At 37.7% G+C, this 21,648-nt stretch overlaps 1 protein-coding gene across 3 annotated transcripts in view; it reads right to left on the bottom strand.

Moving 5' to 3' along the window:
• Positions 1-261: 261 nt before the first annotated feature.
• Positions 262-21,648, bottom strand: part of mpp7a (MAGUK p55 scaffold protein 7a) — a 346,325-nt gene continuing 324,938 nt past the window's right edge. For 2 of the 3 annotated variants that reach the window (XM_051928990.1, XM_051928989.1), the window contains 3 exons: positions 8,493-8,601; positions 3,468-3,611; positions 262-2,035 (listed from right to left, as the gene is read on the bottom strand). In XM_051928990.1, the coding sequence (XP_051784950.1) occupies positions 1,856-2,035; positions 3,468-3,611; positions 8,493-8,601 (433 nt within the window). In that variant the 3' untranslated portion in view covers positions 262-1,855. The remainder of the gene's footprint in view (positions 2,036-3,467; positions 3,612-8,492; positions 8,602-21,648) is intronic. The other variant, XM_028804346.2, reaches the window with a different exon arrangement.

Here is a 21,648-nt window from a genome sequence, read left to right as displayed (position 1 = left end):
CAATGTAGGGTTGTGAAGTGCCAGAGTCGCTGAAAAACAAACAAATAAAATTTCATAAAAGATGCACAGAAAGAGAGTACGCGCAGTTCCTGGGTACCACAGCCTGATCTGCAGTATCGCTAGTTCCCAGTATCAAGGAAGAATGACTTGTAGAAGGTCTGCTGGTAGCGGCAATAACAATGGCTACCAGCACATCTAATTGTATCTACCCAATGATGAATTACAACTGACAAGCAAATCAATAATAAAACACACACACACATTTACAAATTAGTTGCACAGTAATTTAATGTACGGTGTGAAAAAATAAGTCTGTATTTCCTACAAATGGTTAAGTCTTTGTAAATACATTAAAATGGTTTTTAAAAGTATAAAACATGGAAATTTTACTGTTAAAGCAATACCACCTAACAAAAAAAACAAAACAAAAAAACAGTACGACTTTATTAAACAAATGAAAATGTTTTATACGAGATGACTAAGGCAGACAATTTCATCTACTAGAAGTCATTTGTAACAGGGTAGAGTAGGGGTAACCAAACTTTCTGACAAATGTAACATTTTATTGTTCTGAAACATTTGCTTCAAAATTATTTTAAAACAACTAAAGAAGAAAGACCTCTGACACAGCACAAGCTTTAAACCAAACGTCAAGCTATTGTCAGCCGTTAAAACACACGGGTGCAGTGAAGTGCTGGTGGCTTCCGCTGGATTTTGTGAGGTAACTACAGTATATACACGGAATGTGACGAGTGACTGTAGTAAGTCGAGGTGCATAGTACCATGAAATTCACACATTTGTTAAATAAAAAAAAAAATAAAAGAATCACACACAGAGGAGTTTCAAAGCCCCAAATGCATACGGTCATAAAAAGATTTTAAAAACCTCCCTACATTGTGTGTCTAGATTTTGAAATCCACAGCTGAAATACAAGGCAAATCATAAAAGGAATAAATGATACATAAAATTTTACTCAAAAACAAGTTTGTAACCATGAAATAACCAGGTAAGTGTTAACCAGACAAACTGTTTACCTCCAAGATAAATGGAAACCAACATAATTTAAAGAAAAGAAAAAAAAAAGTGGTCTGTATGCCCTTCGGTTAGAAAATGTTCCTTATTTATATAAATAATGCAATTTACAACCTCTGAGTATCCATTTAAAAAGTGGCATAAAACAAAAACATTTTTTGCTGGTTTATATACATATATGCATATTGACTGAGGTTGGAAAGACATGTGTATGTTTTATTCATGATATGTGTACATTTTTTCATGATATGTCAAAAACTGTCTACTTAAAAATGAAAGAAAATTAAAATAGTAATAAACTGATAAAAAAACAATATATTATTTTTTAAATAATGTTACTATTTCACTTATATTATGCATCAGTCCAAAATTATTTCACAGTCTGAAATATTGGTTTTGCTAAACTTTAAGACTGCAAAGGCAACATAGACATTTCTATGATTTTTCTGTCCAATCACTTCAATATACATAAATTGTACAATTAAGAAAAAAAAATAATAATAAAATTCCTTTGGTGTCTAAAACTAATGTTAAAGTAGACAAAAGAAACATCTCCATTCTGGCACACTGATTGATGGGTTGTGACCTGACCTACAAGTGGCCCCTCTGTCTGCCACTTTACGCTACCAAAAAAGAAGACATTTTCAGAGCCATTCATTGATTTCAGAGCAAATAAAACCACAATGCTGGCATCTCAGAGCCACTCCAGGGCTTTTCTCCTGCCCGCTCAACCCTACCTGCAGCAAAGTACGAAGGAAAAAGAAAAGAAACAAAAAAAGCCGATGTCTGCATGAAGTTACCATCTTCTGAGTGTCTCTTTTATTAAGTGTGAGTCCAGCTCACAGGAACCCATTGAGAGTCTGACTCCAGTTTTTTCAAAACAGTCTTCAACTCACTAAAAGCCGTTGTTAGGTCGTCATTCACAATGGTTTTGTCAAAAAAGTGACCATACTGAAACTCCATTATCTGTCCTGAAAGAATCATTTCCTGGTAATCCTCATCCTGTATGAAAAGCAAAATGCAGAGTTAAAATAAGTTACTGCACATGACAGACAAAACTGGCAGTGAGAGCAAGAATAGGCACGTGAAAGTATCTTTCAACAACTTCATAAATGAAAAGATGAAAAGCCATCATACTTCAGTGAAAAGTAATGAAATCCCCAAAGCATTTTTGATGTTTTCTAAATACAAAATAAAACATAAAATGCCTACATTGCTTAGAAGGCTGGCATCCTTCAACATCTGCAATAAGATGCTGCAGAAGTTCTATCAGACGGTTGTGGCGAGCGCCCTCTTCTACACGGTGGTGTGCTGGGGAGGCAGCATAAAGAAGAGGGACGCCTCACGCCTGGATGAACTGGTGAGGAAGGCAGGCTCTATTGTAAGCACGGAGCTGGACAGTCTGACATCCGTGACGGAGCGATGGGCGCTGAGCAGGCTCCTGTCAATTATGGAGAATCCACTGCATCCACTGAACAGGATCATCTCTAGACAGAGGAGCAGCTTCAGCGACAGACTGCTGTCAATGTCCTGCTCCACTGACAGACTGAGGAGATCGTTCCTCCACCACACTATGCGACTCTTCAATTCCACCCGGGGGGGGGGGTAAACGTTAACATTATTCAAAATTATTGTCTGTATACCTGCATTGTTATCACTCTTCAATTTAATATTGTTCTTTATCAGTATGCTGCTATGGAGTATGTGAATTTCCCCTTGGGGATTAATAAAGTATCTATCTATCTATCTATCTATCTGCAGATTTATTGAGCAAAACTATACATTTTCAATTGGAAAATAATAAATGCCCTTAATAATTAAAATAGATAATAAACAGGTGGGTAAATCTATTCATGAACCAAAATGTTTGTTATGACTGGTTTACATGCCTCTAGGTGAAGCACAAACCGTTTCTAAAAAGTGATTTTTACTCATTTGTGTGTGTTAAAAACACTTGACATAAAGGGGTAATACTTTAGTTTAGGTACTGCAAAAATGCATCTATTATTCATTTACTCTTATGTAACAAGGCCTTACCAAAGCCTTCTTTTGGTCTTCATAACCCTTCCAAAGCATCAGTAAAGTGTTTCATCATCTCTGCAACGTGACTGACTAACAAAAAGTCACTTTGGAACGGTCTGAGGTGGCTTAAGAGAGATATGTGTCTCTGGATATTAAATATTTAGTAAAAGACCAGTGAATCTTTCATATTAACAAGTCATTTTAACATCATGTCAATAAGCCACACTGCACAGAAATGAATAACCTGTCTACTGATCCTATACAAGGCTTATGAAGACTTTGTTAAGGGTCTTGTTACATAAGAGTAAATGAGTAATAAATGCATTTTTGCAGTACCTAAAGTGTTACCTATAAAGATTCAATAGTACACACACAGATATTATAGATATGTTGTTTTTTTTTTTTTTTTTACCGTAAAAGGCTTCACAGTTCCCTTCTCATCTTTGCCGGAGATGACCTTGGCATTTTTTCTCGTTTCCCGCAACCGCTCAAGCGATGGTGGCTTCACAAAGATCACAAAGGGTTTAAATTCTGAAGTTTTTAGGTGCTTGATTGTCTATAAATGAAAACAGATTTCTGCATTAATACTAGATAAATGCGACAGAAAAAGATTAGTTGAAATTCCAGACACATCTCCTAATAAAAAGGTCCACTACTGATGGATAACACTGGCTACTACATTAAAGATATGCCTTTTCATCAAATGCTTTCAGATGAAGGTGAAATGGCTCCCTAATAGGCATGTACGGTGTTGCTAAAGAGGCTGAAAATGTCTGTCTTTTACTGCCCACTGCTACACACATGTGTTTGTGATATGCTACAGGATGAAACGATGTGCCCAGAGTTGGAGCTTATGAAGTGAGCAAGGTAAGAACACTGTACAGTGCCGTCTTTCTTATGGGGAATCAAGGGTCACAAAGCACTGCTATTGATTTTTCTTTTTTGTTTTTTTTTTGCCTTTAATTGTAGGTCAGAATAAAAGGGCCTTGGAGATTGTCTCAATAAATCTGAACCTGATCTTGCATAATAAGACACAAATTTACAATGCATTATTTTTTTTTACAGCATATTTAAGGAAACTTAAGCAGCTAGGGTTTTAATGCACAACAGTAAAACCACAGCATTGTTTTAATTTATTGAGACAGATTTAAAATGAAAAATTTCTGTTTAAAGATATCAATTATGGGCTTAAATACTCACAAAATTATTAACAGACATACAAGTTTATCAATAACATTCTAAAATGTGTTGCCTGTTCATGAGCAGACAGGCAATCCAGGTTCAAATCTCTGCATGCAGTTTCTCCAGGATCCTTAGTTTACTCCTACATACAGTGGTGTGAAAAACTATTTGCCCCCTTCCTGATTTCTTATTCTTTTGCATGTTTGTCACACAAAATGTTTCTGATCATCAAACACATTTAACCATTAGTCAAATATAACACAAGTAAACACAAAAGTTTGTAAATGGTGGTTTTTATTATTTAGGGAGAAAAAAAAATCCAAACCTACATGGCCCTGTGTGAAAAAGTAATTGCCCCCTGAACCTAATAACTGGTTGGGCCACCCTTAGCAGCAATAACTGCAATCAAGCGTTTGCGATAACTTGCAATGAGTCTGTTACAGCGCTCTGGAGGAATTTTGGCCCACTCATCTTTGCAAAATTGTTGTAATTCAGCTTTATTTGAGGGTTTTCTAGCATGAACCGCCTTTTTAAGGTCATGCCATAGCATCTCAATTGGATTCAGGTCAGGACTTTGACTAGGCCACTCCAAAGTCTTCATTTTGTTTTTCTTCAGCCATTCAGAGGTGGATTTGCTGGTGTGTTTTGGGTCATTGTCCTGTTGCAGCACCCAAGATCGCTTCAGCTTGAGTTGACGAACAGATGGCCGGACATTCTCCTTCAGGATTTTTTGGTAGACAGTAGAATTCATGGTTCCATCTATCACAGCAAGCCTTCCAGGTCCTGAAGCAGCAAAACAACCCCAGACCATCACACTACCACCACCATATTTTACTGTTGGTATGATGTTCTTTTTCTGAAATGCTGTGTTCCTTTTACGCCAGATGTAACGGGACATTTGCCTTCCAAAAAGTTCAACTTTTGTCTCATCAGTCCACAAGGTATTTTCCCAAAAGTCTTGGCAATCATTGAGATGTTTCTTAGCAAAATTGAGACGAGCCCTAATGTTCTTTTTGCTTAACAGTGGTTTGCGTCTTGGAAATCTGCCATGCAGGCTGTTTTTGCCCAGTCTCTTTCTTATGGTGGAGTCGTGAACACTGACCTTAATTGAGGCAAGTGAGGCCTGCAGTTCTTTAGACGTTGTCCTGGGGTCTTTTGTGACCTCTCGGATGAGTCGTCTCTGCGCTCTTGGGGTAATTTTGGTCGGCCGGCCACTCCTGGGAAGGTTCACCACTGTTCCATGTTTTTGCCATTTGTGGATAATGGCTCTCACTGTGGTTCGCTGGAGTCCCAAAGCTTTAGAAATGGCTTTATAACCTTTACCAGACTGATAGATCTCAATTACTTCTGTTCTCATTTGTTCCTGAATTTCTTTGGATCTTGGCATGATGTCTAGCTTTTGAGGTGCTTTTGGTCTACTTCTCTGTGTCAGGCAGCTCCTATTTAAGTGATTTCTTGATTGAAACAGGTGTGGCAGTAATCAGGCCTGGGGGTGGCTACGGAAATTGAACTCAGGTGTGATACACCACAGTTAGGTTATTTTTTAACAAGGGGGCAATTACTTTTTCACACAGGGCCATGTAGGTTTGGATTTTTTTTCTCCCTAAATAATAAAAACCATCATTTTAAAACTGCATTTTGTGTTTACTTGTGTTATATTTGACTAATGGTTAAATGTGTTTGATGATCAGAAACATTTTGTGTGACAAACATGCAAAAGAATAAGATATCAGGAAGGGGGCAAATAGTTTTTCACACCACTGTATCAGAGATGTGCTTGCTGACTTGATTGGCAGCTCCAAAATGGTCAAGTGAGTCTTCTGTGTGATTCTATCCTGTGATGGATACTGCTTCACTCTCAATGTTATTTGGATCAGCTCTTATTTCATTGTAATGAAACAAGCCATTTCAAACAATAAAAGGACGTATAAATGTTTATAATCAAATTTGAATATTTTCCTGAAACAAGTGTCCGGTCCTTGTTTTTAATACAGGATAGGTTCAGTATTTTTCAGGTTAAAGTTATTTCTTTACAATCATCACAATCACAACATACCGTGTGTATTCATTTTCCAGGAATCTGTGGTAACATTAATTACTTCCAGTCTACTTTTATTGTCACAAACATGCTTCAGAAATGTGGAAGGCAAGTTTTCTTAAATTGAAGCCTCTGCTACTTCAAAGTGGATGCATTCTGAAAGTTTTCATGTTCTGACCCCTGTCCAATGACTTCCATTTTAAAATTCAAAAACCAAACCAAAAAAAAAAAAGCTTAATTTTGGAACACAGTTTCATGTGGAAAGTGAAAATATTCACTTTGATTGTAAACAAATACCTATGACTCGAAAGCATGCCTGCCTCAAAGTGGATGTACTCTGTAAGTTTACAGAAGCTTACTATAAACGTATCTGTTATGGTAGAAAGCGTAAATAGCGAAACAATTGTAACCTGTTATTATTCGAATTCTAAATAAAGGTCAGGATTTTTTTTTATTACATGCACGGAAGAAAAAAGAACAATGTAAATATGACCCAATTCAGGATGTCAAGATGTGCACTGAGCCACTTATGAAAGAGTGGCAGAATGTGCCATGACAGCTGCTGATATGTGTGTGTGTATATAAATCCATCCATTATCCAACCCGCTATATCCTAACTACAGGATCACGGGGGGTCTGCTGGAGCCAATCCCAGCCAACATATTATATAATATGTCAACGCATATTATATAATATGCAAAGGTCTGTGATACGGTTTGCATATTAGCAGCTGGAGATCCACAAAGGAAGAAAAAAATGAATCACGTATCATAAAGTAGTTTTTATTCCTGAGCTTTCAGCCCCTACCAGGAGCCTTCATCAGAGGATAATGCTTAGACATACAAGAATGAAAGGCAATATATAGCAAAATAGGGGTGGGGTGGGGGATTGGGGTTAGCTGGTCGTAACGTTTTATATATTATGAATATGTTCTACTTAAGTTTGCATATGCTATCAGACAAAAACGCCATTAACAGACATTCTGAATTGGTCCAGCATTTTTACAATTTAGTGTGCATGTGCCCTGTGTGTATGGACTAGTCTTCTGTTAAGGGTTGGCTCCTGTCTTATACTTGATGCTGCTGGGAAAGGATCAGTCTCCCTGACATCCTATAATAATAAAATAATGTTTGAAAACTGCATGTTTGGGATGAATAATAAGTAATCTTTTAAATCTACAAGAGCTCTTGCATTTCAAATATTTATTACAAATGAAAATGTTTTTAAACCATTTATTGAAAAAGAGAACATGAAGGCTATCACCATCATTAATTAATTTATGTTATCTGAAATCATCATTAAGTGCAATATCAAAGAAAAATGGGTAACAAGAAATGAAATTTACATTTCTCAAGGAAGTTCCTTGGTTGTTTAAACCATAAAGTTTGGTCCCTGCTGCTTCAGCAGGCATCACATTCTTCCAGGAGTTCAAATTGTGAGAAACAACTACCACAAATGTATCCTAACCTTGTATGTTTTCTTGAGTAATGGCATCAGGCAAGAAATTAATAATAAATTAACCCACGCACACGCACACACATACAACGCCGGATATCACATATCCTATTTCATTTAAGCTGGTGTTATAAACCACAGTCTGAATTTTTTCAAACTTTACTTGACAGATAGCAAGCTTCAGTCACATTTAAAATTATAACTTCCAATGGTAGTAGAAGTTTATTAGCCACACAACAGAAACCACAGTGGGTGAGACACTGTGAAGCTTCTGATCTGCAAAGTGATGTAATTCCTGCTTTCATTACTAGAATGTGTCCAAAATCAGCAAGAATGACATATGGGACACTTTAAGAAGGCGTTCACTGCCACCCTGCTGAAGAAAAGGCCAAAAAGGAAATTAAAAAAAAAAAACGAGAAAGAAAAAAAAAAAGAATTAGAAGTAATTGCTGCTAAAAATGTTCCTCAATAGTAAGGCTGGTAACCAAGTTATTAAACTAACAGCTTTGGTTTCTAAGGAAACATCTAACTTCTAAACTTTATTTAGACCTTAATCTTCAATTTCTAAACCAGAGAGGGTACATGCATCTTTTGGAGTTTGTACCCCCCCCCAAAAAAAAGATCATACTGTAATTTCTTTATGAGAATTACATTTTAAAACTTGTGCCACAGATCAAAGCAGATTCATGGAAACTTTTGCAGAAAAACAAAAACAGAGGACAGCTTTTCCAAGATCATTGATAAATTAATCTCAATACTCACGTGAGGCTGCACGTCTAACAAGCAAACTTTATTCTTTGACAGAACAGAACGAATTGCATCCAGGCTTGTTCCATAATAATTCCCTTTGTATTCTCCGTGTTCAATAAACCTGAATGAAAATACAATGATGAAAAGAACCAGTGATATTCAAAATGAGTTTCAAAGTAATGTCAGCAACTAAACACCTTGATTGTGCTGCACTCATAGCTGGATAGTGGTGATGCTGCAGAACATTCAAGTTCAACATATACACTGTATATTGTATATATCTAACTCATTCACAAGAACATGTAGTTAATACTATTAGTGGCTTTCGAGTAACCTTATGACTCTTGCAATTTACTGCTATGTGTCAGGCCATTTAAATGACGTATGAGTGGGTGTGGGTGTATAAATCAGCATACTCTACAATGGACTGGGTTGGTTCCCACCACGTGTCCAGTGTTGCTGGTATAGGCAACAGCCTAACAAAAAAAAAAAAAATGGACAAATATATTACTTATGCACTTTAAATGAAATAAAACTAAAAATATGTTACACTACTTGGGAAATGTATTATTCATTAATTGCTACTGGTCTAGAAAGCAGTGTACAAAATCAAAGCATGTTTCAATCTAATCTTTATTTATGGTGATGACATTTGGGTAATTATTACTAATCCATTTTGACCTTTAGATCACCATCAATACTAGGTCGTTCCTCATGTGTTTATCTAGACAGACTGATTTACCAAAAGAAGAAGAATTAAATACTGTTAAATGATACCCTATTACCAACATGAGCCTTGGGACAGCATCGGTGACTTCTAAGTAGCTTATTTTAGTAGAATGCGGTTCCAGACATTTTGGCACAATAATGTGTTATATAATCTTCTATGTTACACTTTAAATCAGTAACACCTGTTTCTATTTCAAGGTAGAAAAAGCAAATGCAAAAGCTAGCCTAATCCAGATTTCCTGGCCAACTTAAGAAAAACAAACATATTTCCATCACATAGCCTTCTTTAGTCCAAGGGATAAATATGATAAAACCCAAAAAAGAGAGAGAAAATGGAAAATAAAAAGCTGAAACAAATATTAAATTTCAAAACGTCATACAGGAATGGCATAGTGCTATCAGTGTAATAGTATAAGTGCTTTCAGCATCATAATACCTAATCATTTCAATGTGGAAATAAGAACGGAGCGCACCCAGCGAGGTCCTTCGTTGTGCTATCAATTTGCAAATTGATATTTACTGTGCAAAAACTACCTCTTGAAAGCATTTAAAGTAAAGAAACAAAGTAGGAAGGATTCTGTAATTTATTTGAAACAAAACTGCAAAGATAAACAAATGCTTGTTGAGAGAACTCAAAAAACAAAGTAATGTGCATTTCATTCATTCCACAGATTGTATGCTCATCTTAAATCTTTCAGGATGATAATTCTGCATGAAATATGGGCCATGAGAAATAATGTTTCTTTTGTAATATGCAAACTGAAGTCTAATAATACTCCACATTAGTATACTCAAGAACATCTACTGTAGGTTTAGAAGAAGAATAGATAGATGGATGGTATACCAGAATATCTTGTTTTTTTGACAAAAAGCAAAATAAATGAATAAATATTCAAAGTGGTTTAAATAGTGATGGGGAGACATTTCAGCCACCATTAATGTGCAGCACCTTGATGATGCAACAGCAGCCATTTTGAGCCAGTACGCTCACCACACATTAGTTACTAGGTGGTGAAGTTGTGAGATATAGTTAGCCAATCAGAGACGGGGAATGATTAGGGGTCGAGAATCACTAGGCAGTGGTGGGCAATTCAGCCAGGACATTGGGATACACCTTACGTTTTATGAAGGATGTCCAGAGATCATTTATTACCACAGAGAGTCAGGACCTTGAATTTTATATCTCATCCGAAGGTTGGCACCAGTTTTACAACACAGTGTTCCCATCATTGCACTGGGGCATTGGGATCCACATCCAGATCTCAAGGTAAGCACCACCTGCTGGCCTAGTGATAGACTGGCATCCTATTCGATATTGTTCTCAGTCATTTGTCCAGTGCTGATGAAATAGTCTCAGACTCTTATTTCACATTGTAATGAAAAAAATTGGCTTAGAAAATGGATGGACAGATGGAAAAGACAAGAACAGACTTACGGACTTACAAGAAATCTAATACAGTGACATTTGCATTTTAGGTTTCTTAATTCGGGTTCCAGTCATTGCAGCAGTCTCTGTTCTCTGCCTATATATAAACTTAGCTCTAGCTCTTCCAGCATTATGATTTTGGACCATTATTTTGGTTGCTTTTATTCCTCTTCCTACTGTCAAGTATAATATGGAAGCTTTATAAACAGTTTCAACTTTCTGTTCACTTTACTTACAAATCAGAGCGCAGATGAATATCTCAAGATGACGGCTCATTAAAGATTCCAAACATTAATAAATTAACAGGGGGAGGTTAAGTTTTATGTGCTGCGTACCAAAACTGTGGAACGATGCACCTGCTTAAATAAGATTATCCAGTGGTCTGGTTTCAAACTCAGACTGAAATCTCACTACTTTAATCTATCCATCCATCCATCTTCCAACCCGCTGAATCCGAACACAGGGTCACGGGGGTCTGCTGGAGCCAATCCCAGCCAACACAGGGCACAAAGAAGGAACCAATCCTGGGCAGGGTGCCAACCCACCGCAGGACACACACAAACACATCCACACACCAAGCACACACTAGGGCCAATTTAGAATCGCCAATCCACCTAACCTGCATGTCTTTGGACTGTGGGAGGAAACCGGAGTGCCGGGAGGAAACCCACGCAGACACGGGGAGAACATGCAAACTCCACGCAGGGAGGACCCGGGAAGCGAACCCAGGTCCCCAGGTCTCCCAACTGCAAGGCAGCAGCGCTACCCACTGCGCCACCATGCCGCCCCCACTTTAATCTAGCATACCCTAATTAGAGGTGCTCATTAACTATACATATTGGACCTGTTTGTTAGTCATTTGTACAAAAGTACAAGGAATACAATAACCTTTACTAACCCTCCTTAACTCTAATTCCCTTCTCTGTGTCCTGGTGTAGCACATGGTGTCACTGCACTACTTCCAAGATGTTTTCTACCCATGGAAAAGACACCTGAGATACCAGGAGCCTTTTGGATTCAATAGATGGAATGATTCTATTGTCATATTAGATGGCCCAGCACAGACTTTATTGTAGAATGCCCAGGAAGGGGAGGACCACCATTTGGCAGAGGTCTCTAGGATTGTGATTGTGTTTGACTTTGTCTGTTATAACTGACAAAGGTTTCTTTTATCCAGGGATGCTTCTGATTAGAGTTTTTGTTTTCATCTCCTCTGATGTCAACTGGCTGTAGTTCAACAATCAATGGACAGATACTGCTGGGCTCCATTTACGTTAATCAGGATAATGGATGGATGGTTTCAGACTACTTTATTTTCCCATGTGTTTAAACAAATCTATATCTTTATGTGGATGCATACTGTAAAGTTTAAAATTGAATTTACCTGTGACCTTTCACATGGTGAAGAGCATCATACAAAAGTAAACTGATTTGATTTGAACTGAAAAGCCAGCACATTAAAATGAAATTAGGACATTAGAATAACTGTAATGAGAACAGGCCATTCAGCCCAACAAGCATGTCCATCCTGTTCAGCTAGATTATCCAGAATAATATCAAGTCTAGTTATGAATGTCCCCAAGGTCCTACTCTCCTCCACACTACTTAGATATTTATTCTGTGTGTCTATGGTTCTTTGCATGGAGAAACACTTTCTAGCATTTGGGTGAAATCTATCCTTAACAGGTTTCCAACCATGTCTCCATGTTTTTTTGTATAAATTATTTTAAAGCAACAGATATGATCCACTGTACTAATTCCTTTTATAATTTTTAAACACTTCAATCATGTTGCCTCTTAATCTTTGTTTGCTTAAAATGAAAAGGTTCCACTGCACCTCTCTGTTGTGAAATCAGCCTAGTCACTCTTCTCTGGATTGTCTCAAGTTCTGCCAAGTCTTTTTGTAATATGGACACCAAAATTGTACATAGTACTCCAGGTGAGGTCTCACTAGTGTGTTATAACTTAAACATAACCTTCCTCACCTTATACTCTGCACATCATAATATATAACCTAACATTCTATTAGCCATCTTCATCATTTCTGTTAGGGCTGTCACAATACCAAAATTTTTAACTTCAATACTATACTAAGTATTGAAATTTGATAATATTTTTGACACCCAATACAGTATATAACTGAACAAAACAATTATTTAAATAAATTGCAATTCTGTATACATTACAATCTTTACAGTGATGAAAACAAAAAATAGAAATGTTAAGAGAAATAATTGCAGACCCCTGTCTTAATGTGTTAAAATGTTTAACAGACTACAAAAAACACTTTAACCTGTAGGGAAAAAAAACATGCGTCACACCCCTAAACTTCAAATAATGTTAAGGTTTATCTTCTTCGTCTTTTGGCTGCTCCCATTAGAGGTTGCCATAGCAGATCGTCTCTTTACGCATTTTCCTGTCCTCTGCATCTTGTTCTGTTACACCCATCACCTGCATGTCCTCTCTCACCACATCCATAAACCTTCTCTTAGGCCTTCCTCTTTTCCTCTTCCCTGGCTGGTCTATCCTTACCATCCTTCTCTCAATATACTCAGCATCTCTCCTCTGCACATGTTCAAACCAATGCAATCTCATCTCTCTGGCTTGGTCTCCAAACTGTCCAACCCGAGCTGACCCTCTAACGTCCTCATTTCTAATCCTGTCCAACCTTCTCACACAGAATGCAAATTTTAACATTTTTAACTCTGCTATCTCCAGCTCTGTCTCCAACCCATATAACATAGCTGGTCTCACTACCATCATGTAGACCTTCCCTTTCACTCTTGCTGGTACCCATCTGTCACAAATCACTCCTGACACTCTTCTCTACCCACTTCACCCAGCCTGCACTCTCTTCTTCACCTCTCCTCTACACTCCCCATTACTGTGTACTGTTCTTCCCGAGTTGTTAAACTAGCCCACCTTTTCCAACTCTACTCCTTGCATCCCCTCACCATTCCAATGTCCTCCCTCTCATTCACACACATGTATTCTGTCTTTTTCCTACGGACCTTCATTTCTCTCCTTTCTAGAGCAGATCTCCACCTCTCCAGGGTCTCATTGAGCTGCTGCCTACTCTTGCTACAGATCAAAATGTCATTCCTCAAACATCGTACTCCACAGGGACTCCTATGTACTTAAGGGTTATACCAATAAGGTTTATACTTATTAATGTTTCTGTAATTTAAAAATAGGATATCTCTCCAATAGCTTTGTACTGCCCCATGTCATTTAAGTGTTTGACTTGTTACCTATTTAGTTGGTATTGTGTGGGAGAATAATTTTTCATACAAGATTGTGTGAACGTTGTGGTTTCCATCGCGTTTGCCACAAAGCCAAAGTATTTCCAAATGCCACTATAGCTGCCCTTTCTGTCAATTAAGCATGGTGATTAAGGCTCCAACACTGCTGAAGTTGCCATCTTATTGACACATGAGAGTGGCTGCATACAGGGCTGTAACACTAGATATGCTCTTTGGTAGCCTCTGAGGCTCAACTGTCAAAAGCCACAGTTAACCCGAAGTTTATTTGTAATGTAGGCTGTAGAATCGATACTATGAAAAATAAGCAATGAAACAATTTAAAATGTTACAACTGAAACTTATAGACATTTAATACTGTTGACGACGCTAGCTTCTCTATGCTGTCTTGAAGTAGATAGTGACAAGTGAGTCCACTATGACTCCAAGGTCCTTCTCATATGGTGTACTTTCAAGTTCCAGACCTCCCATTGTGTATTCATACCTAACATTTCTATTTCCTATAAATGTAACACCTCACATTTAGTTAAATTAAATTTCATCTGCTGGAAATCTGCCAAAGTACGTATGCTGCCCATGCCACTCTGTAACAATCTAGCTGATTCTATGTTATCTGCCTTTCCACCAGGTTTGTTATCATCATCATACTCAATAAAATTATTGATTATATTCTTGTCTAGATTATTTGTGTACCTTAAAAAGAGCAGTGGCCCTAGCACTGATCTCTAATGGGCACACATTTAACATCCCCTAATTCTGAAAAAGATCACCTGATCATAACGTTCTGCTGCAGTGTTAAAGGAAGTTTTGAATCCACCTATACACTGCACCTTGAAATCCCACTTTTTACTTTAATTAATAACTTTTCATTATTTATTTATTTTATTAATTGCTGAGGGGAAATTGTCATTTTGCTTGGAGGTCAGGGTGTAGGGTCAGCCATTGTACAACACTCCTGGAGCAATTTTCAGGATAAGGGCCCTGCTCATAATAATAATAATAAATTTTATTTATATTGCACTTTATATTTTAGCAATCCCAAAGTGCTACAGAGTAAAAATAGAATAATAAAAAAACAGAAGAATCTATAGAATACTTTAACAAAATGTCTTTCTCATGAACCCAACAGAGTAAAATCCCTTCTGGGAGTAATAGGATTTCAACCGGTAACCCTTTAGATACCAGCTCAGATCCTTTGCCTCAGAGCCACCACTCCGCTTCATGTAGTATATTATCAAACACCTTCTGGAAATCAAGATGAGCAACATCACATCCAGGCCTGTTATTGAAGCTTTTGTCCCTACCTTTACAGAATTCAGGATACTCCCTGTCTAAACCCAAGGTGACACACCAGCTCTAAGCCATGTGCTGATCCGTGTTTTACTTAATAGTTGCTCCCATTAACTTACCTGCAATGCATGTTAAGTTTACTGGCCAATATTAACTTGGATCACTCTACTTATACAAAATGATAATATTTGCTAGCTTCTTAAATAATGGAATGCAGCAAACAGAAAGACAAATGACAGCAGTGTAACATATTAAAAAAAGCAAATATAACAAAAAGGGTAGAAATGAGAAGGCAAAATAAACCACTGGATAAAATGACACCAATTACTCATTCATCCTTTTTTTTTTTACTCAGTTTAGGATTGCAGGAGCCAAAGACTATCTCAGTGGCATCAGATATAAAGAAAAAACCAACCACTGAAGGGGGCACCAATTCATGACAAAGAAAACTTGCACACAACCACATGGTGCTGGTTTGCAGTTTACAATTAGCACAAGCCACACACCTTTGGGTTGTAGAAGGGGAAACCAGAAAACATATAGACAGGGGAAGGGTAGGAACTCAAATAAGGACGAGACTGGAGTTGTGAGATGGTGGCAGTAAACATGGCACCATTCCACCATTTTATTCATTCCTGCCAAAGAGCAATGGGTTCAGCTGTTATAAATAAAGCATTTCCATATATAAGCTTCTACAGCAAATAATACCCATTTTGAAACTGCTTATATTATTACCAGGTTACAGGAGGCCCAGTTATCTCACCAATACAGGCACAAGGCGGAGACCAGCCATTAACAAGATGCAAGGTAATCACAGGGCATACTTAACCATATACCTGCACTCGCATTTAGCCAATGTAAAGGTGCCAGTCAACTACACAGTCACAATTTTAGAATTATAAGAAAAGCAATGCAGATATGGGATGAATGTTTAAACACAGCACAGGCTGTTTATAGGGAGAAACTCAAAAATCAGAATCCTGGCGCTATGAAGCAAGCAGCACTAACCACTGTACCATCCCACCCTTCATTCATTCATTCACTCACTCACTCCTGCCTAAGGGCAATGAGTACAAATGTTATAAAGAAAGCATTTGTCCTAAAAGAGATCCTGCAGACACTCTGAATATTCAAAATGAGTACAGTGGGTTAAAGAGAAAGCTGGAAAGAACACGTCTTTGAGTGGGTGATTAAGCTAGTAAATGTAAAAGTGTTTTCTACAAATGAGCAATTACTGCATAAATGTAGCACACAGTCTAGGATTCTATATACCTTAACTTACAATGAGGATCCTAGTGTAACAAATAACCAAAAACATTTCTAGGATAATGATTTAAAATGACATTCTTCCGATATGAAAAACTTAAAATATTATGGAAAATGCTAAATGTCAAAATTTAAAAATGACACATTCCTCTTCTGTGTTCTTTTTTGTGGCTCGGTTCTGGCAAAAAACAGTAATATTATACTGACAGCATGCAACTTAAACATATTGAAGCCATTGCCTTTCTTGAAGTTTTAACTACTAACCACAACCATTGAACCAATGCAGCGATGCTGTTTTGACCTTTTACCTGCTCACTTATTTCAAAAATAGTCAGAAATGACAGTCTTCATATAGGATGCACTGCACGCACATATTCTACTCCTTATTAGCTACAAAAGCTGGCCCCTGACAAATATAAGTACAATATTTTTTCATCAAAAAGAGGTAATACTTTGAAAGCCAAAAGGTACCAGACATGGTTTTTATTACTTAAAAAAATACATTTTGTATAAAGATTTAAAAACAGTCCAGAAGAGGGCAAAAAGAACTGCAAGAGACAAGTCAATCAAAGGATGACCTGGAAAATGACTGAAAGTAGAGTTACAGTAAGTGGATCAGAGATGAACTGAGTGAAATGACAATTGATATCTTACATAACAAAGAAAAATAACATTTAAATTAAATCAATATACAGCATTAATTTTCATAAAGCCTCTTAACATATAATCATCATTCTAAACTACTTTTACGCGTACAGTGGAGCACTGCCATTTCTTTACAAAATCTGTATATACTGCATGTTTATGTGTAATTTTGTAATCTAGAATACATTTTTTTCATCAAGCTGGTTAGGGTAGTTTACAGAGTATCTCACAATGACAGTTTTAAAATAGTCAGATTCTTTGCTTCAGGCTTAGTAGTTTATTGTAGTTTTCTTTGAACCTTTGTGTGAAGGAATGATCTCTAGTTCCCTGCATTTCCCTTTAGAATCTTAAGGGTGTCCTTTAGAATCAAGTAATGCATAATTTATGGCACAGTCCTGTCTCCTTTTCTCTTCACTCTGTAAACCTCCGGCTATAAATATAACAGCAGGTCATTTCACTAGTAGAAATTCTCAGATGATTCTGCACTTATGGTTGTATTGACAAGGTGGTGGGATGAGACAGAGGAGAAGAATCAGGTGGAGAACTTTGCTTATTAACATTTACTGCACCAAAGAGCCTCTATGTCTGGTCACTATTCAAGGAGTGGATGTACAGGTGGTGCATTCCTACAAGTATATGGGGGTCCACATTAATGAACAGTTGGACTGGACTTGGAGCACAGAGGAATTACAGTATATAAGAAAAAGCAGGGCAGACTCTTTTTACTTAGGAGACTGTGTTCCTTTAATGTGGGAAGATGCCCCCTTCAAATTTTCTTTAACTCTGTTATTGCCAGTGTGATTTTCTACGCTGTGGTGTGCTGGGCAGGTAACATCAAGCCAAGATAGGTCTACCAAATTTACAAGCTAATTAAAGGGGCAGGCTCAGTTATAGTACACACTCTGGACCCCCTGGAGGTAGCAGAGGAGGAGAGAATTACAGTGATCCCTCCTCCATCATGGGGGTTGCGTTCCAGAACCCCCCGCGAAAGGTGAAAATCCGCGAAGTAGAAACCATATGTTTATATGGTTATTTTTATATTGTCACGCTTGGGTCACAGATTTGCACAGAAACACAGGAGGTTGTAGAGAGACAGGAGCTTTATTCAAACACTGCAAACAAACATTTGTCTCTTTTTCAAAAGTTTAAACGTGCTCCATGACAGAGATGACAGTTCCGTCTCACAATTAAAAGAATACAAACATATCTTCCTCTTCAAAGGACTGCGCGTCAGGAGCATAGAATGACAGAGAGAGAGAGAGAGAGAGAAAAGTAAACAATCAAAAATCATTAGGCGCTGTTTGGGCTTTTAAGTATGCAAAGCACCTTGCGAGAAGCATATCACTTGACAAAGCAGTCGCAAGTAAGCCCAACAAGGGAGCAATGTGAAGGTAGTTTTTCAGCATTTTTTTAGACGAGTGTCTGTATCCTCTAGAGGTGCGAACAGCCCCCCTGCTCACACCCCCTCCATCAGGAGCAGAGAATGTCAGAGCAAGAGAGAGAGAGAAAAACAAACAATCAAAAATCAATAGGTGCTGTTTGGTCTTTTAAGTATGCGAAGCACCGTGCGGGAAGCATATCGGGCAACAAAGCAAACACAAGTAAGCCCAGCAAGGAAGGGAGCAATGTGAAGACAGTCTTTCAGCATTTTTTGAGGAGCGTTCGTATCCTCTAGGGGTGCGAACAGCCCCCCTGCTCACAATATATTTGAGGAGTTTTATTTAATACGTAATACGTGCTCTGACTGGGTAGCTTCTCAGCCATCTGCCAATAGCGTCCCTTGTATGAAATCAACTGGGAAAACCAAATGGGGAAGCATGTACCAGAAATTAAAAGACCCATTGTCCACTGAAACCCACGAACCAGCGAAAAATCCGCGATATATATTTAAATATGCTTACATATAAAATCCGCGATAGAGTGAAGCAGCGAAAGTCAAAGTGCGATATAGCGAGGGATAACTGTAAAACAAAACTGAGTGCCATTATGAACTGTGCCGCACGTCCTCTCCGACACACCAACACTGAGGACTTTCAGGGAATAAATTATTCGGCAGAACTGTGTCAAGAAATGCTAAGGGGGGCTCCATTATACCAACAGCAATACACCAGTATAGTGCCTTACTGGGACTGGGTCTGCCAAGTCAGAAGCTCTTTTCTTTCTTTTTAAATTATTCCTCCTTTTTAGTCATTCTTGTGTATGTTCAGATCACAGTGTGTGTGTGTGTGTGTGTGTAATATATATATATATATCTATTTATGTATTTATATATGTAAACAGCTCTCTCAATCCCACTGAAGTAGTGCAACAATTTGGTAGTAAAGTCAACAGTGTCTCAACCTATACAGTGAGTTGACAAATGAGAGGAGACCATTTACTTTGTCAAGCTGGCCTAGTTATCTGTAAGTTATAAGATGTCCCAGTATCACATCAATATACATTTCTGCTTGAACTACTTGATTTAGTAACTTATTTCAGACTCTCATAAACATATCTGCAATGAAGTGCTTCTGAATTCTACACTGAATGCATTTCACTTTAAATTTCTACTGGGGTCTTTGATTAAGCAATTCACTTCTTAAAATGAAGGAATTATGCTGAATCAAGTTTATTGTTGTGTTTGGGAATGCTGAAGACCTGAATTAGGTCTCCCAAGTAGTCTCCTTTGTTGAAAATGAAAACAATTTAATTCATTAAAGATACAAGTGAAGGAGAGACCCTTTAATGTTTGGTTAGTGCTGCTGTCTTTTTTTTGAAGTGTGATTTCCAGAGCTACACCAAAGGACTCTAGCTGAAGTCTTACCAGTATATTACCAGTATAATTTTAATTGCTTTTGTAGATTGCTTAGATCAGAGGTTCCCAACCTGGGGTATCCAAGATTGCATTTCAGGGGGTGCAACAAACAGGAAGGCTGCATTGCGATTGACCAAAATTGAGTGAGGTGTATCATCAGACTTTATCATAGTGCAATTGGTGTCTTGTAGTGTGGTGTCATTTGTAGGTTGTTTATCAGTTGGTGCTCCTTTTCTATGATATTAAAAGAATCAAGCATTACACGTGCAATTGTCACCTGGGAATGAGCTATAGAAATGTGCGTTCTTGCAGATTCAGAACATTCATAAAGGCAAATAACTTTTCTTTGCAAGAATGGAATTCGGACTTTCTAATGATCCATAGAGAAGGCTGATGTCTTTGTATTGGATTCTGTGCAAGCCCTGATTGTGAAACATCACTGATTTCAAAGTTTGATTGACATTTTTGCCAGCGGAGGAATGAATTGGATGCAACACTTGCTGCTTACACTCAGACTATCACTCCCAATTTTAACTGTGTGGTGCATTTGTTTTTGAACTGCAGTGCTGGTGCTATCAGGAGACAAATCTCATGGGCTCTGTTTCATTACTTAGAGGCGTGCTGGCACCTGTTGTTTCACGGGGGTCTCCAGTTCCCTTGATAATAATCATATGCCATTTCCTAGTCAACTGAGTGTTTAAGCTTCACGGGGACAAATTTACAAGATTCTATTGGTTTATAAAGGTAAATTGCTCAATTTACATATGTGCTTATATTTTTGATTTCATTTTGTTCACCCACAGTACTGTATGCCATTAAATTGTGGTTCAAAAATGAGAAATTTGACTTCTTCATTTTTAAATGTGATATTACTTTTGTAGTGGGTGCAAACATAAATCAAACATCATTAGAGAAAAGCTTAGTAAGCACTGAAGCAGATAATGAGAATATTTTGTCAATGAAAACACCTATTCAGAAATTTCACCTTGTAGTTCAGGAGAGACTATATATATTTTTAATGTTCATTTGTCTGTATATAGGGCTTTTTATTTTATTTACATTAATTGTACTTCTTCAGTTATGATGATTGTCCAGATTTTTTTTTTTTAAATTTATTTTGCTTCTTCCTTAGTATCTGTTATCCCTTTAACGGAAGTGTCACTTGCACATTTCACAGGTTTATTAATTCTATTAAAATCATTGGCTTTCTTATAAATTATCTGTACAGTAATCCCTCGCTATATCGTGCTTCGACTTTCGCGGCTTCACTCTATCGCAGATTTTATATGTAAGCATATTTAAATATATATCGCGGATTTTTTGCTGGTTCGCGGATTTCTGCGGACAATAGGTCTTTTAATTTCTGGTACATGCTTCCTCAGTTGGTTTGCCCAGTTGATTTCATACAAGGGACGCTATTGGCAGATGGCTGAGAAGCTACCCAACCAGAGCGCGTATTACCTATTAAATAAAACTCCTCAAATATATTGTGAGCACGGGGGCTGTTCGCACCCCTAGAAGATACGGCCGCTCCTCAAAAAACACTGAAAGATTACCTTCACATTGCTCTCTTCCTTGTTGGGCTTAAATGTGGCTGTTTTGTCAAGTGATATGCTTCCTGCATGGTGCTTCGCATACTTAAAAGCTCGAACGGCACGTATTGATTTTTAATTGTTTGTTTTTCTCTGTCTCTCTCTCTCACTCTCTCTGACATTCTGTGCTCCTGACGGAGGGGGTGTGAGCAGGGGGGGCTGTTCG

Source organism: Erpetoichthys calabaricus, chromosome 6 (assembly GCF_900747795.2).
Source record: "Erpetoichthys calabaricus chromosome 6, fErpCal1.3, whole genome shotgun sequence".
In the NCBI taxonomy this organism is placed as follows: Eukaryota; Metazoa; Chordata; class Cladistia; order Polypteriformes; family Polypteridae; genus Erpetoichthys; species Erpetoichthys calabaricus.
This window is presented reverse-complemented; position numbering and strand designations above follow the sequence as displayed.